General features: G+C 33.7%; 1 protein-coding gene across 1 annotated transcript in view; it reads left to right on the forward strand.

Annotated features, from left to right (window-relative positions):
* SNTG1 (syntrophin gamma 1) overlaps window positions 1–17,951 on the forward strand; it is a 378,060-nt gene that overhangs the window by 271,157 nt on the left and 88,952 nt on the right. Inside the window, exon 9 of the mRNA XM_069099542.1 lies at window positions 13,388–13,540. Within this exon, the coding sequence (XP_068955643.1) occupies window positions 13,388–13,540 (153 nt within the window). The remainder of the gene's footprint in view (window positions 1–13,387; window positions 13,541–17,951) is intronic.

Consider the following 17,951-nt stretch of genomic DNA (forward strand, 5'->3'; position numbering starts at 1 on the left):
TCTCTCTCTCCCCTGCCAATGCCTATGGCAATGCATCTGTAACTTACAGTCTTACAGAGTTACCTGAAACACTGGGAGGTGGAGTGACTTGTGAATAGTTATACAACTAGCATGAGTGGGAGGCAGAATCTGAACTGAAGTCTTAGCTTAGAGTCATCTTTGGTTCTTCCTTCATAGTTACTCCCCCTACATTCAATCAGATGCTAAATTCTCTGAATTCTACCTCCACAAAGCATGTTTCATCTGTCTTATTCTGTCTGTGGACAGTGTCACCACTGTTCAGGCTGTCATCAGCTTTCACTTGTACTAAGTAGTCACTCACTGTTTTCATTTGATTCATTTAATACTTGTTCCTTGATTGATAATTTGACCAAAATCATTACTTTTTATATGTAAGTATTGCAGTGTCAGTCCTCTGCTTGAACACCTACCATGACTCCTGATTCCCTAGAAGATAAAGGGCAAACTCATTAGGCTGACCTTCAGGTTGTCCTATTAGCTGGCACTAACCTACCCTACAAGCTTTATTTCACACTGCTCCCCTTCATGAACTGGATACTTTAGCCAAAGGGTACTATGAGCTGTTTCTCACTCTAAAAATACTCTCTCTAACCTCTGAGCATTTGCAAACCTCTATATATTTCCAACGTTGGGAATGTAATCCTTCCATATCTTTGCTATTCTGTATTTTTTTTCTTTCAAAGCTCAGCTAAGATGCCACCTCAATCAGGGAGTTTTCCCTGATTGCCACAATTGAAAGTATCCTCGATTTCCTCACATTATACTAATAGATCTTTCATTTGCCACCATCACATTCTAAGTTATAGCATACAGATCTTTGTACACATTATATCCCAAACTCCACCACCAACACTTCCCCACCCCACCACATGGGCACAAACAAATTTGACAGGTTGTTCTTGCCTTTATTTTTTTTTGGTCATGGGCCTCTTTTGTATATCAATCTATCAATCTAGCCGATTATAGATAAGTAATCCATGTAAAGTAAGTATTTCCAGGATCGAAGGGCAGAATTGATAATTGTGGAATTATAATTAATATATTTACTGTGTGATAAGGATCAAGATAAGTATAATCATGGTTCACAACAAGAGCTGTCATAAGTTTCTTAGGCACTTAAAAAAAAAAAGCTTTAGCACAGCAAGTAATACAGCAATTAATGCAAAGCCAAAATACAATTAAGAGCATATTTGACTATAGTAGCTAATATGCCACCCCCTTTAAACAAGGACAACAATCACTAAAACCAAGAAGAGAGATCCTATCATGAATCATCATTGTCTGTTACAAAACAGTTATTTCATATCTTGCTAGGACAAGACCATAGGACTTTTCTACTAAAAGAACGGGAGTTGCATTGGTCCTAAGGCATGGAAGAGTTTCTGCCATAACAAGATCAAGTTAAGCAAAGTAATAGGCTACTGGATAAGTAGAAGTACCAAGAGATTGGATCATAAATCCAACGGCCGCACCCTACAGTTCATGGATGAACAAAGTAAAAAATGTACTGTAATCTGGAAGTCCTAAGGCTAGTGCTACAAACCAACCTTTCTTGAATTCTACAAGGGCCTTACAGTATTCTGGACAGCATGGACAGGTTAAGGAACAGAATCCTTAGTTAGAGAAACAAAATGCTTAGTAATCTCACCAAAGGCAGGAGTCTACTGATGGTAATAGCCTGATGCTCGTAGAATGACATGAATCTGCTTCGTGCTCCTAGGGGTTGACATCTGTTGAAGAATCTGAAAGTGTTTTGGAGAGACAGAATGAACACCAACAGACAAAATGAGAACTAGATACTCAAACAGTGGGTGGAATCAATGAACTTTAGATTTAGAGACCTTATGTCATTTTTGGTATTTCTCTAGCAGAAGGTATTTGATTTCATTTTGGCAGATCTTGAGATTAGGTGTCACTATGGGGAGGTCATCAACATATTAAACTAAAGAAGAGCACTTGAAAGTAATGGAAACCAAATTCTGCTGTAGAATCTGAGAAAATAGCATGGGACTTTCAACGTATCCTTGAGGTAGTCAAGACGTGGTCCACTGAGTTCTTCTAGGTAAAGGCAAACATAAACAAATACTGAGTATATAGGTGAATAGAGATACAGAAAAAAATATTCTGAGCATAGATCTGTCACTATAAAAAGGCAGCCTCACAAGGAATAGAAGAAAAAATTTGTGACAAAGTTAGGAAAATAGGGTTTCTAGGCATAATGTAAGCATTAAAAGTGTGTAAATCTTGCACAAAGTAAAAAATAGATTTGCTATCAGGTCCAGGGTTTTGTTTCTTTGCAGGAAGAATAGGAGTATCATAAGGAAATTTACACAGTACAATAATACATTGGTTCCTCGCAAAATCAATAATTCATGACATGCTTATAATAGTACCTTTGAACCACACATGGTTCAAACATGGTTCACACATGGTTGAACACACAGATGGGAGAGGCCCTCCCTTAGTCTTGATGGAATCTGGGACTGCATATTTCAGTTAGCTCCACACCCATGGAGAATGTGCCCAATAGAAAATCAGATACAAGATAGGATGCCAGCATCATTCTTGGAAACCCAAAGGTTGAAACAGAAAACAAAGTGAACATATCTTCATCATTAACAGCATTTTGGAAAGCTATTAGCATTGGAAATAAAGAAAAGGGGTCATCTGAGAGGTGCAATGCTAGGGATTCATTGGGAAAACATGAAATCGTGGATTTGAACTTTCACTATAGATAGTGTCCTGACAGTTTAACAGAAATGTTGGGTATCAGTAGATATGAGTGTTACACTGAGAGGGAACCAATAGTAACCAACTGGGGAGATAGTATGGGAACTGTGATAGTCTTTCTCTATCTACACCTGTAGTTCTCTAATACCAATTAAGAAAGTAATAAGAGGTCCTCTAGTGGGGCAGGGGAGGGGGGAGGTAGAGACTGGGATGAATGGGGCAAGGATGTCAGGCCAGAAAAACTATTGCTAGAAGGTTTTGTTCTCTTCCTAGAAGCTTGTGCTCTCTACATCCCTACCCCTGTACCTTCCTGCTGTAAAGTTCCTCTGACCTACCCTATGGTAAACTTGATTCTTCAAATCCCGCTGTTTCATAAGGTTAGTTTGATTTATCAGATCACATTGTATTCTTTCTGCATTCACTAGCCATGTGGCCATCTTCCAGGTAATAGTAATAATTGCATGACCTTCAAGAGACCATAGCCTTTTGGGCAGCAACCAAGATGGTTTCAGGTTTTGGTTCTTCACTGATTAGATCTCTGTCTTTATCTCTTCCCTCATGTACAGAATGGGTGATAGCTTTTAACTCACCTATGGTTTTCTCATGCCATCCAGGACGTTGCTCATGAAAATAATTCTGAATAACCAGTTGGGGTTGTTAACAAAAGGCAGATTAATAATCCTAGCATATCATGGATTTGGTGCATGTGAGATTTCAAAAGTTTTTGTGTTTTTGTACAGTCTGTGATAAAAACAGTTTGGAGTTTCATTCTTTTCCTGAATAGTTTCCTGAAATTTGCTCCAATTTTCAGGCTGTGCAGCATGCCTCCATTCCTTCAAGTATAGTTTCCTTAGCTTTTCTTAGTCTATGAACCTGGAACTGGGTAATAACTTCTCTAGGACCTCCATCAAATTTAGGAGAATTTATCCACCAGGTGGAAAGTTCAGAAGGACTAAAAGATGATGATTGTTAACAGGGACAAAACCACCATTGTTCAGGTCTGGGACAATATGTTCATGAAGAAAGAAAATATCAGCAATCTGTCCTTCACCATTACCAGAATATAGAACTTTCCATGTAGCAGAGGTAGGGCAAGAAGGAGGAGGAGGAAATGAAGGAGCAGACATGGGATATAGAATGATTTTGTTGGCATGACTTATAAATCAGCCCAGCAGAGCCGATTTCTTTATTTTGGATATTTTTTTCTCAGTCGGTCTTAACTTTCTTAATATACAATAGTCAAAAGCATTTAATTGGGGTCAGAAAAGATTATCATCTTATAAAATAGCTTTATGGTGAGTAAGAAAGAGAAAACTTACTGATACCCAAGGTGAGGAAGGTCCATGTATAAATATCTTCCATAAATATTAGATTAGAAAGGAAACTGAGATTTTCAGAAATGATAATACCCTGGGGACATAAAAATATCTTCTGCTCATATAACTATAGCTCAATTTTTACAAGAAATTAAACTGATTAAATCATGATATTAGCAACATTTTGGCCCAAATCAGCAAATAATTATTAGGCATCTAATATTTACAAGGTTAGATGCCTAGTTTTACCAATTGAATTCATTTTGTTCAGTGCTCATAAAATTGCACTTCTCACTGTGATCAGCCACCCTAGAAAGACATTCCACTGGGCAAAAAGATGCCTGGAAATAACATGCATAGATCATGGCCTGGATGACCATACATACATTCTATGAATGTCACCAGTCATTCTGTCTCCTAATTATGTCTTTTTAATGTTCAAGGGTTACTTGTTAAGGTGATGATACATTCTTAAGCTATTACCCAGGTAATATTTCCCAGCATAGGGAAAATGCTCTCATATTCATAGCATTCACTGATTATGGGGCCATACTTTTAACACACTTCCTAGTTCAGATATGACAATTTCAGCAGCCCTGGTACAGAAACATAAACACAGGTCTTTATAAACATAGATGCCACAATTCCATTTGACAGTATTTTCAAGGATACCCCATCAGGAAAGCACTTAAATGCCACAAAAGGTACCGACCTTGGTTGATGCTCCTGAATCAGCAATGGAAAACTCACCTAAAATGTGTTTTGTGGCAGCCTCATCCCGAAATTCCCAACTATCAACAGAAATCCTAGCCAGTGAATGCTTCACAAAACAAATCAGCTACATTGAATTTTAATAGGTAGAGAGCCTTTTTGGAGATGTAACTCCAAATGTTGTATGAATATAATAAAGGTTATAAAAATCATGCCCTTTACCCCAGTGATTCCATCATTAGGAATGTGTTTAAATGTTTTTCACAGTGGCATTATAAGTAATTATAGATAAAACTGGAAGAAAATTGTATGTCTAACAAAGGGGAATTGTTAGGAAATTGAAGTACATTAATATAAGATCATAGATTTCAAGTTAGAAAGGAAATCACATGTAATCAAGTCCAAGCTTCTTTCTTTAGAGATGAGAAGACTGAGACCCAGAAAAGCTAGATGAACTGCAAAAGGTCATACAGGTAATAAGTGATGACACTGAAGTTTGAATTCGAGTCCTCTGATATCAAGTCAAGGCAATTAAGATGGGGAAATATAAAGGAACACACACACACAATTTTTGTAAAATAATGCAGTGAATGGAGTTCACTAGGATTCTGTAAGCAAAAGTAAATGAAAATTTTCAACAACTCCTGATGGAAACTCAGAAGGAGGAACAGGGAAATGATTACAATACTTTAAACATCAAAATTAGGAACTGGATCTAAGAGTTCATTTGTATATGAAGAAGTTCATATACTCTTTCTCTGCAAATGACAGTCTCTGAGAAAAACTCAAATATCAGAAACATCTGTTCTGACTCCATAATTACTTACATTTGAAATTAATTTAAATGTAAAATTAATGAGTTAGCATATTTATATTTCATGTTTTAATAAAACTTTTATTTATATTTACTTATTAAATAATATATCAGCAGTATTTATATTATCTTCTACCCTTAAATACTCTAGATTCACGCAGCCCCAGTCACAAGTGTCAAGGTCATCCATTGCTCTCATTACAACTTTTTATTAACTATAAGACAGTAGTAGAAACATTTCATGAGAAAATCTCTTGAGTAAAGCATGCTTCTCATTGCAGAGAATTCTGCCTATTTTAGCAAACCTCTTTAGGGATAAATCAAGCACATGTCTTATCCTCAGACATTGGGCACTATTGGCAAGGCTCCTTTACCCTACATATATGACAATGCCAAGTCCTTCAAAATGCTTACATCATCCTTGTCTTTTTCTTCTTCCTCACATAGCAGGCTACTATCCTATAATGGGAACTTCATAAAATTCAATATCTTCCCTTTGGTATTTAAAATTTTAAAGGAGAAAAAAAATAGCATTAGTCGTAAATCTAATTCTTTTAGCTAGCATGGTCAGGCAACTGGAATGTTCTGGAGAACTAAATATTTGGGAGATAGTGAAATTACTTGCAAGTTTTCATGTACAAAATATGTGATCATAAAAATAATTATATTAAGCCCCAAGGCACATAAAAGAAATCATATTGCATTATAGTCACACAGATTTTCTTACACATTGGCAAGTTAGTAACTTGGGAGTGCTTTTAGTTAGCCTGTAATATCTGCAACCAGATGTTTTGTTTTGAAATTAAAAATTAAAATGTTTATTTGAAGATAACTTCATTTTGGAAATCATGGATATTGTTTCAAACCATAAGGCATGTTACTTATAAATGATACCTTAAAGTGATTGTTCCTTTGATAGTAGTGACTCTAAAGAAAATATCTAATATTAATTTTTGATATTATCTTCTAATTATTTTGAAATATCACCTCAAAGAGATGGCTTGAAGTGATATTTCTATTGAAAATGTGTCTAGAGAAAATAGTCTTTTATTACTTAAAAAAATTCATATGGTCCCAGCTGAGAAATAAAGATCCATTTTATTGAGGTTAAGAAAGAAGAAAAACAATTATTTAAATTTATTTAATGTAGCCCTAAATCACCTGTACACATCCAGGCAAACTGACTAGATAGTTGTCAAACCTCAATATCTTTCTGTTGCATATATGCAACCTTATAATTTCATGAGGCATGATTCAATGTCTTTAATTCTCCATTTCTAAAATCAAGAAAACAGACGAGAAGCTAAACTGATAACAAAGTCATTAACTGCATTGACAGGAGGGACATTTCCCCAATGGAAAGATGTTTTATAATTTTATCACTATTAATATTGCTGCAAAATTGTTTGATATGACTTTGATTAATCTTTTTCAAAAACTTCTGATCTTTATAGGAAATTAATTCATAAACAATATGACAGAGACCTGTTATCTTGGTAGTTATTGACACTCATCACCCATTTTAAGTTAATATAAATATTTGTTAGAGAGTAATGTTGGTGCTACTCAGTAGTTATCTTGGTGAGGCTGCCACTAATTAATCTAAAATAATCAACTTTTTATTTTTTTTTGTCAAATAGTCCCATAGTGTACATTGGTAAAAAATGCCATTGTTAATTAGAGCAAGTGTAAATGTAGACTACACCCCTGGGTCCATCAATTCATATGTAACATATTTGTGATAGAAAAGGAGGTCAACTTTGTTGTTTTTGTTTTGTTTGTTTTTAATAATTTAAAAATTATCTGTTTTAGATATTAGTTTTTCATGGGAATGTAATTAAATTAGTCAGTGAAGATGAGTGCTTCTGAAAGCACTGAAAATCTGAGATTTCCTAAGAATGATGGGAAACCAGTTTGATTGCTATATGATGCATTATCTTATTATACATTTTGCAGTATTGAGGCTAAAGAAACAAAATCTGGATACATTAGCCTGTGACAATTCTTTCTACTTTTCTCTCTTTCCTTCCTTTTTTCTTGAAAAGAAGAAACCAGCAACAAAAAAAAAAAAAACAAAAGACTCAAGCTAGTCAGTAGTCAACATAGAAACAGAAGGATTTCTTTAAAAATATGGTTTAGTAGTTAAAAAAATGAATGTGTGCCTACCTCCATTGCCTTTTGATTGCACTTGTTGTAATCAATTACCAGAAAAGAACTGTAATTGGTTATTTCTTCTTTATAAAGAGGGACTAGTGCTGTGGTTTCAGTGTTGTAGAGAACTCCCAGTTATGGAAGCTTCCTTTAGCATAGATGTTTCAGAGACAGCTCTTGAACTCTGGCTGTCCTTGCTCCAAGACTGTGTGATGACAATATACATATAAAGGTGTTGTTAGAAAACATACAATCACAATGAGATTCAAAGTCTAATAAAAGAATCAGTGAAAATACACAATGAACTTACAGAGAAGTTATCAGAAAAAACAAATAGTATAGAGATTTTTCTGGAAGAGCTGAGTCCAGATGGACCAGCTGAGAAATACTTTGAGGTTGAGTTAAAAATAGGTGGCAGATAAATAGAGCAGAGAGAAAGATATTTGTTTCTGGGATACATTATAGTGGAAGGTTAAAATCAACCAAAAACACATCCAAGATTAGTGCAGTTAATATAAAGGAAACAATCACATATTAATAATATTGGTTAAATTGATACAGTGTTTAAAGACTTACATTGTGCTTCGTATATATTATATCAGTTGTTCTCATTTGACTTCATGGACCAGGAAGATTCTATAGGTGCCTGGTGAGACCATTCTTCATTGATTTTAACTCTTGGAGTTATTTTTACTAAAACATTTTGTATGATAGCTCATGTAATTTTACCCAGAATATTATTTAAAATCCTCACGAGAGCTGTGCCACATAAATTGAATATTAGCAATGTTATGTTAAGATGGCCAGGAAACTTATAGCAATTGATGTTGGGTCTTTATCTATTTGACATTTTTATTAACTATTCACATGAAGGATAGTACTTTGATGGAGTTGTGATTTCATCAATGAGAGTACTCCTGCCAGTGATACAGATAGAAATTATCTTGGCCTTTTTATTCTGTCTGATTCTTGTTTGTGTCCACAGAGTGTCTGACCAACATTGTGAAGGCCTTTCCGTGGATCTCTAGACATTACCTAGATACAGGGAGGAAAATAAAATGATAATCCCTGGCACTTACTTTATGATTGACTCACCTTCTTTCCCAGTCATAATTCTCTCAAATAATTTTCTTTATGCCAATTCCCCTGTGCAATTCTACATTTGCAATGTTTTACAGCAAAGTCATATCTACACTAGACTTTGTGTATACCTTGACACAAAACTTGGAGATTACCCCAAGAAATGAAAAAAATGGAAATGCTTATCTAAAATGTGATCAATTTAAGCATCTATTAAAAAAATCCTTAATATTTGTATATGATGAATCAGAGATGTTTAAGCATCATTATCCATTTTTATTGTTTAGTAGATGTTAGGAGAGAAAAAGATTTAATATTAGCTTACTTTGTCAAAAATTGTGAGGAAAAGATTTCTTCTGATATGCCTTCCAATTCCAGAATTCTGTGATTTTGTGATAATATTTTATAGCAAAATAGATTGAAAAGTGCCACTTCTATGTAGTTTTGAAAAACTCACATTTAGTCTGTCTTGCTACCCTACCTGTAGTTCTGATTCTATCTTCCCACCATCCCTGCACCTTCTCTGACAGATTACCCCAATTGCCATACTTTTCCTATCTATAGATTTATCTCTGCTTCTATTAACAGAAACTTATTAATAATGATAATAATAATAAAACCCTTGACAGATGCAACCAATCTCCTTTAGTTACTGTCACCTCTTTTCTCTCTGTCAAATTCCTTGAAAGAGCTGCCTATTCTTGATATCTCCATTCCCTCTCCTCTCATTAGGCTCTAAATCCTCTATATTATTGTTCCAATCACATCATTTAATTAAGGCTGCTTTCTCCAAAGTCACCAAAGATCTGTCTCTTCGTTACCAAATCTAAGGCTTAATGGCCCTCTTCTAGTATCTTGCTCATCTTTACCTTTGTGACATTTGGCTCTGCAGACAACATCGTCCTACTGGATAATCTTTGCTCTCAGGAATTTTGTAACACTCCTCTCAGTTCTGCTGGTACTTCTCTGAGCCCTCTTTCTTTATATCCATTACTAGATGATAACCTTTGTCACACATTCACTAGATGAGTTTACCCCAAAACTCTGGCCTGATCCCTTTTTCTTCTCTCTCTCTATTTTCTCACTTGATGACTTTATTATTTCTGATGAGTTGATTCCAAGTTTCTTGCATCCAGTCATAGTCTCTCTCCTTAGCTAAAGTTGACTTAGACCTTGGAGCAGATATAATTTCACTGCTACCTGGCACTCACAGAGGCAACTTCTATACAGGTAGCCTTTATAAAATTACCCTTGCCTCCTCTTTAGGGCACAGATCGGTGAATAAGAGTCCCACCTGTCTTTTGTGGGGAGTGGTTCAAAGTGAATCTCACAGGATTGGTTGTGATCTTCATCACAGACCTCATATATTATATTTTTCCACCAAAAAAAGCCACCAAAATTTCACACTTCTCTTTATTGCTGAGAGAAACAATAGCCTTTCAGTCCATCAAGTTCCTAATCTACATGTCATCTAAGACTCCTCATTCTCCCTCAATACAAATAGCCACTCAATTGCCAAATTTTATAATTTCTGCACCTACAAAATCTTTTGCATTTGTCCTCTTCTTTGATACAAGCCACCACCCTAAATCAAACCTTTATCACCTTTCACCTGGACTATTGCAATCATATCATAATTGGTTTACTAGGCTCAAGTCTCTCCCTACTCTAATCCATTATGCACAAAACTGCCAGTGACTTCATATAATGCAGGTTTCACCATGTCACCTACCCTTACCCTCCAATGACTCCAATGGCTCCCTGTTAACTCCAAGGTCAAAATCAATTCATTATCATGTCATTCATTTTCAAAAAACCATGTTGAATCAGTAGTTTGTATATATAGTTATTAATACGTGTGTATAATTTATAAGTAAGTTAATTACACATTTCAGAGCTTTTGCATAGTTTTAGAATGCAAACAAAAAATTTTGAGACCACTATTGACTGTTGAAGAGGACATTGTGACTAAGAAAATAGAGTCTTGGAGACCTAGATTCAAATTTTTCCATGATTACTAGTTTTATGGCCCTGGGTAAGCCATTTAACTTCTATGTAACTCAGGAAACTTTTAAAGATTTGTCATAGACGGGTTGGGATAAGCATTGTTGGAGAAAGTTCTTACATGATTGACAAAATCCTAGATCCTTCTCTGAGCACATTTTTAATATTGACCCAAGTCAATTAAGATGAAAAGTCTAATGCTTGAATACAGTTAGAAAAAAATACATTAATATACCACTTATTTACTAATAAATAATTTATCAAAGAGACAAATTACTAAATGATAGACTAGATAACTAGTAGAAAAATTATACTTACAAAACATTTCACTTACGTTGAGAGAAACTCAAGAAACCTGCCCTACCTAGCTCCCCGCTAAAGGACTAAAGTAAACATGAATTCAAGGACATTGTTTTATGGGTTAGAATCTCAAAGAAAAGGGTATCTATGCCTGTTTAAAATACCGTCTAAATTTGAAAATTTCCTAGAAATGTGACTTGCCATTGCTTTAGTTGAATAGTAATGGGGAGAAGTAGAATGAATTTTTAGAAATGCAATTGATACCTGATGACAAACTAATGATGAGGCTGATTACCAGATTTTCCCATAGGTAGTCTGCCCTATCTGGGTATCCCATGTATTTATCAGTTAATAAAAACATCAACCTATAACTCACATATGCTTATCTCAGTATTGAGAAAAAAGTTTATAAGAAGCAAATATTAAAACTTTTCATCACAAAATGGAGACCTAATACAAATTGGAGTCAGTTATGCCAAGACAACCAATTTTCTCACCATACCAGGTACAAAGGAAGCTAGTAGGGAAATCCCATAAGAGATCTATCTCTCTACAAGTTGACATGGAGATGGAGGTATCGATGACTATTTTGGGGGGTCTACTCTTTCTTTTTTTTTTTTTTTTTGGAGTGGCAATTGGGATTAAGTGACTTGCCCAAGGTTACATGGCTAGTTTTTGTGTCTGTGTTAAGTGTCTGAGGTCGGATTTGAACTCAGATCCTTCTGACTCAAGGGCCAGTGCTCTATTTATTGCGCCACCTAGCTGCCCCATGGGTCTACTCTTTCAATTATTTCTAAATCCATTTAGCTGGAATGTCAGAGAATGCTTATCTTTCAATCTTGCCAATAATGATAGAATGGGATACTTTGTTTAATTCTTTAATTAAATCTTCATTACCTACAATCTATGTTATCTAAAGTTTAACCTAAAACATTTTTTGAGGGAAAATTAAATTAAATAAGCATTTAAGTGCCCAATATGCTTTGCTCAGCAGTATGCTAGAAAATACAAAGATGAAAAATGGCACAATGTCTGTTGTCAAGTACTGTGCCTTGCAGTTGAGGAGAAGAAAATAAATTATGTATATGAAAAACTATAATTCACATTAGAATATGATTAAATATAAAGCTGTTAGGAATTTGTATTCTTTGTAGAAAGTGAATGAGGTCTCTTTCAATAGTGTGGATTTAAGGAATCAATTGAAACGCCTTTATTAAGTGCCTACTATGTGCCAATCATTGTGCTAAAGCTATAAAGACTAACTCATTCCTTCATTGAAAGGAGTTTATATTCTAGTGAAAATATTATTCTTTTGTGTTTTGAGTGTCTATCTACAAATACCATCCTATAATGCAAAAAAGTTAAGTGTTTTCTGTCGAAGACCTTATACACATTGCAGAAAGAGTTAAATAGTACTAGCAAATTTGATATAGATATTTGTGCTTGATTTTATTTTATGATAGAGAAGAATTGCTTTCTTATATCATGGTTGATTGAAAATTTTATTTTACAGGTGATATTACTATTTTAATAAGTTATATTAATGATGATGATATTATATTTGATTTTTTTGCCAGACCTGGTATTTCATTGGTATAAGGAACTCTCAAAGTGAGAACTCCCTCTGACTCTCTGCTAACTAATCCCTAAATTATCATTTTAGTGGGTTGCTTAGGGTTCTGATTTGGAACTTCACCAGAAACGGAGATAATAATTGAACTCAGGTCTTCATGACTCTGAGGCCAACATTCTATCTGTAATTCCACACTGCTTCTCAGGTATAATGCCATGTGCATTATCAAATTTTATAGGGATAGGAACTAGATCTAGTGGTTTCATTGCTATAGGAAACTCCCTATACAACAAATACAATTGCCTAGAGTACTAAGAGATAAAGTGATTTGACTATGGGTATGGTTAAAAACAAATAAACAAAATTCTTTGACAAACAAGATCTCATTTGATACTTCTAATAACCCCATGAGTTATTCAGAGTATAAGTTCCATCCTAGTTTTGCCTATGAGAAAACAGAGGCTAAAATGACTTACTCAAAATCACATGGTTAATATATTTTAGACCAATGAACAGCACTTTTGACTGCCTTACATATTTTAAAAATCCTTTTCGTTGATATCATTCAATATTTCTTTCTTTAGAATGACTACTTTTAATGGATTGCTAGAATTAGATTTAAGGCATGGTCATATAAGAAATATGAATTAATGTATGCCAGATTATATAACTTCAGGTTTTCATCAGGACAGTGATCTACTGGACCGTCGGAAACACTGCTTTGGTGTCCAATCAGAAACTGGAGAGGACCTCTACTTTTCAGTGGAGTTAGAGAGTGACCTGGCCCAATGGGAGAAAGCCTTCCAAACAGCAACTTTTTTAGAAGTTGAAAGGATACAGGTAAGACCCTATTGAGTTTCTGTTTTAAGGAATATATTTTCATCATTAAAAAAAAAATAAAGCTAACAAGAATTTGAATTTTCCTGCAGCAAAATGGTCTTTTGTTTTGCTGCATATTATACTGTATAGAGTTGAGTTCATAAGAAGCAATATTTGATTATTTTATTTAAAATCACATTAAAATCAACTGAATATAAATTTAGGAAGATAAAACAATTTTATTATTCAACCTCTGTACCTTCATCATTTGTGCATCTGGGGAAAAATGCCAGAAGATTCACAGCTGATGGAGATTTTTGAGAGTACATTGGAGGCAGTACAATACATGTTTATGTATTTCCCAAAAGTTAGCTTAACTGAATTTATTGAGAATTTGTTGTATGTAAAATAGCTTACCAGATGTTGCTAGTTTATACATAAAAAATAAAACCCTCTCTAAGACAATGGCTTTGCTATGAAGATGGCAAGAAGAAACCTAGGTATGGAGATAAAATATGAATAAATGAAGCAATTTAAAAATAATTACAAAATAATAAATCAATAATTTTGAAGTGAGATAATATAGATTAAATGCATGAATACAGAGAGTTGCCACTTTGTTGTTAACTAATCTTGAATATTTTATAAGGACAGCAAATGTTGAACTTTATAATTTAAACTATAAAAATAGTAATAATTTTGCAAATACGTATATATTTTGGACCTGACCATTGATTTCACTGTGGTAGGTAACTCCCAAGAGGGAGAAAATATCCACATAAATTCAGATCAGCAACTGCTTTTAAACTTATATTCTTAGAAAGTTGGCAGAGGATATAAGGCCACACAAAGCCAATATGCATTACAGGCATGTTGCAATAAAATTTTCCTCACTCTGAAGCCAGTGGTCTATCCATTATGCCATGCTGTCTCTCTGAAAATATTATATTGTCTAATAAATGCTTTCATTTCTGGACAGTTACAATTTCATGACAATTGACACTGACCTAGAGAGATCTTAACAATTTTCCATATGCCAATTAGTCAATATTTACTTTCAAATGTATTTCTGATATATCTAGAGATGAGAAGTTTGTTGAAAAGATGCAGTTTTAATAAGTGTAAAAATAAACATTGCACATTTGTTTTTCCTATTCAGCTGTTCCCTTCTATGAAAGTACAACCTCAGTAACAAGATACACATTCTGTAATGAAATCTGCAAAGGAAATGTAACTGATATTAAAAACTAAGTCTATATATATGTTAATCACACAGATTTAAACATTAAATCTCCCCATTTTTCTGTGGTCTACTTATATAACTGTGACATGTGGTAGGAAATCAATTATTTTATATTGATTTTAAATTTCCATTGATCTTTTGTCTTTATGAACATATTATGTTTCTAGTTCTGCTTAGTTACCTTTGGACCAGGTAATGAATTATCCATACTCATCATTTCTTAAATCTCAAAAATCTTCCATGACATCAGTGTACCACAGCCAGTTTAACTATTCCCCAATTAATGGACATCAACTTTATATTTACTTTTTCAAGGAAAAACCCTTCTAAATATGTTTGGATGTATATTGCACTTTTATGTCTTGTTTTTGCTTTTTGCCTCCTTGGGGTAGCTGGGAATAAACAGGGAAAGATAGGTAGGTAGACAGATAGACAGACAGACAGATAGATAAGTAGAAAGAAAGAAAGGACAAATGAACATTACTGTGTTCCAGGCACTGTGTTAAGTGAGCATTTGATGAAAGTTTTGTCTCCAAATTTCCTTCTCTACAACCCATCCAAAAGAATTGCTTTCATTTAAACAAACACATTTATTATAATAGCAGCCCCCATGAATCAGTGTTTTAGAATGCTTAGCTGATGCACTAAAATTCTCATATCATGGAAAGATTTTCTTTTTACCTCACAGAAGCAATTTTTCAATATCTTTAGCAATGTCTTTATTTGAGTCATAAACCCCTAGAACAGATGTCATTATTATTTCCTGGTTGAGTATAGAATTTATTTCAATATTCTCCAATTCATCCTTTTGTGTAAAACTATTGTATAACAATTGTGGTATAATGGGGTTGGGAGAGGTGGCATAGGACTTATTGCTTTGGTTGCTTCTCGGGCTGTCTATATTAACTAGGCATTTCTTCATGCACCTGTGTAAAAATATACTTAGAACTAAAGAATATTTCAGTGTTAATATTTTGTTATGCACTGTTCAGAACCTAATTCAGCCTAAGTATACTGTAATGCTTGCTATTTTGCTATACAAATATGATTTTTAAATTGATTCTGCATTATCGAGGTAGAGGAAACTTCTCTTTTAAAATAATACTTTATTCCTAGTATCTAAGATGAAATCTCTTAAAATATTAGTTAATAGTATTTAATTGAACAGAAGTTGATAAGGGAGTGTACTTATTTCTCTTTTATGTTTCTTTATCTTTTTTGACTACTTTTATTTAAGAAGATCTATGGCCATGGAAGGACTACAGGGTCACTTTTTTTTTAACATTTACCCAAAAAGAAGCTAATATTTTAAGGGTCTCTAATTCTTCCAAACTTTAGAAATGGGATAGAGAAACCTTATATTATTCTTCCATAATGTCAAACAGTTCCTTGGATCTGAGGTACATTGTCTCTAAGCATGAGGTCTGAGCAACAGCATAGAGCTTTGGACTGTTTCAAAAGGGTACTTATGGTGGTGAATTATTCATAAAGCCAATTTGAGCCACAATGCACTTAGATTGCACTGGAAATGAACAATTAATTTTTTAAACTTAGAATTTACCAGGTTTCATGTGTGTTTTTTTTATGAGAAATCTGTAATCAAAGGTAATTCACTTTATTACATATTTGGGTAAGAAATCTTTTAAAGTAATAAGAATTTGAATATGCCTACCTAATGACAATTATCCTTTTTACCTTTTTTCATATCCACAAAAGACTTAGCACCATTTGTATAGAAACAAAAGATTATGGAAACAGCAAGTTCTATTGGAAAGTAAAGGAGTAAAGAAGAATATGAAAGCTTTGCTTGTTGAACAGATGTTTATTTTGGATTTTCCTTTATATGGCAATACAAAGTGATTATCATCTCTCTACTAATCCTCATCCACTTTATTTTATCACTTTATTTATTTTATCACTTTTGCTATTTTTTCTGAAATCAGCCTGCTTACAAAAATTTTTAATATTTTTTCAGTCATATTCTATCTCCTAAGAGGATCCTGTAATACCACCTATTATTAATCAGTTAGTCAATAAGCATGTAATAAGTCCCTGTTGTGTGTCAGATGCTTTGCTAGATGCTGATGGTAAAAATCAGCCAAGAAGCATTTATTAAATGCCAACTATGTGTTAGTAAACTCAAAGAATACAGTTAAAAAACAAATATAGCCCTTGCCATCAATGTCATCACTGCATTCTAATGGGTAAGAAAATGTGTGTGTGTGTGTGTGAGTGAGTGAACATATAGGATAAATAGAAAGTAGATGGAAAACCACTTTAGAAAGTGTGAAACCAATAGGTACAGGAAGACAAAGCTGAAAGTCTTGACCCTAAAGAAATGTAAAATCTATCAGAAAAGAAAACCTATAAATATAAATATATTAAAAGAAAAGATAAAATAATTCTAGAGGAAGACACTGAATCCAGAAAAGATTCAGAAAGACCTAATATAGAGTTTTGTAGGAATTTGGTAACTATCCTTAGAGAAAATAGAGGGCTTTGGTTTTTTTGTTTTGTTTTGTTTTCCTCAAAAAAAAAGTTAAAATAATTCTATATGAAGTAGACAAATAATTCTTTTCCTTGTACTCAAAACACTAATTTTAATCTACTCACAAAAAGTATTTCCTCTCTTGGAGTAATTTGATTGTTTAAGTTTGGGAGGATTTCTGAACAATATAATGTTAAAAATAATATTATTGACAAGACTATATTTGTGGGATATCTACTAGCATTGTCCAAATAGGTGTGATAGCTCCCTCAAAATAGGATTCAAACAATGATAGAAACATGGTTTCTCTTTTAAAATCAATATCTCATTTGCTCAGTGCAATTTTGCAATAACTTGATATGTTATTTAACTTGTTGTCTATATTTGGTGGGCTGCCAAACAGGAAATATTAATTTTTATATATTATAATTCCCTAACATTTTGAAATAATATCTAATTATGGAAATTATTTAGAATATAACTTGAATAAAAAATTAGTATGGCAAGGATCACATTATATCCTTAAGAAGTAGCTATGACTGTACTTAACTCATATCCAACTCTGTGACCCCATTTAAGGTTTTTTTTGGCAAAGATACTGATGTGGTTTGCCATTTCCTTCTCCAGCCCATTTTATAGATGAGGAACTGATGAGGTAAATGGGGTTAAGTGACTTGCCCAAGGTCACACAGCAAGCAAGT

This window comes from Petaurus breviceps, unplaced genomic scaffold (assembly GCF_028583685.1).
Source record: "Petaurus breviceps papuanus isolate PSGF00001 unplaced genomic scaffold, PetGlider_PUasm1.0 38, whole genome shotgun sequence".
NCBI classification, from domain to species: domain Eukaryota; kingdom Metazoa; phylum Chordata; class Mammalia; order Diprotodontia; family Petauridae; genus Petaurus; species Petaurus breviceps.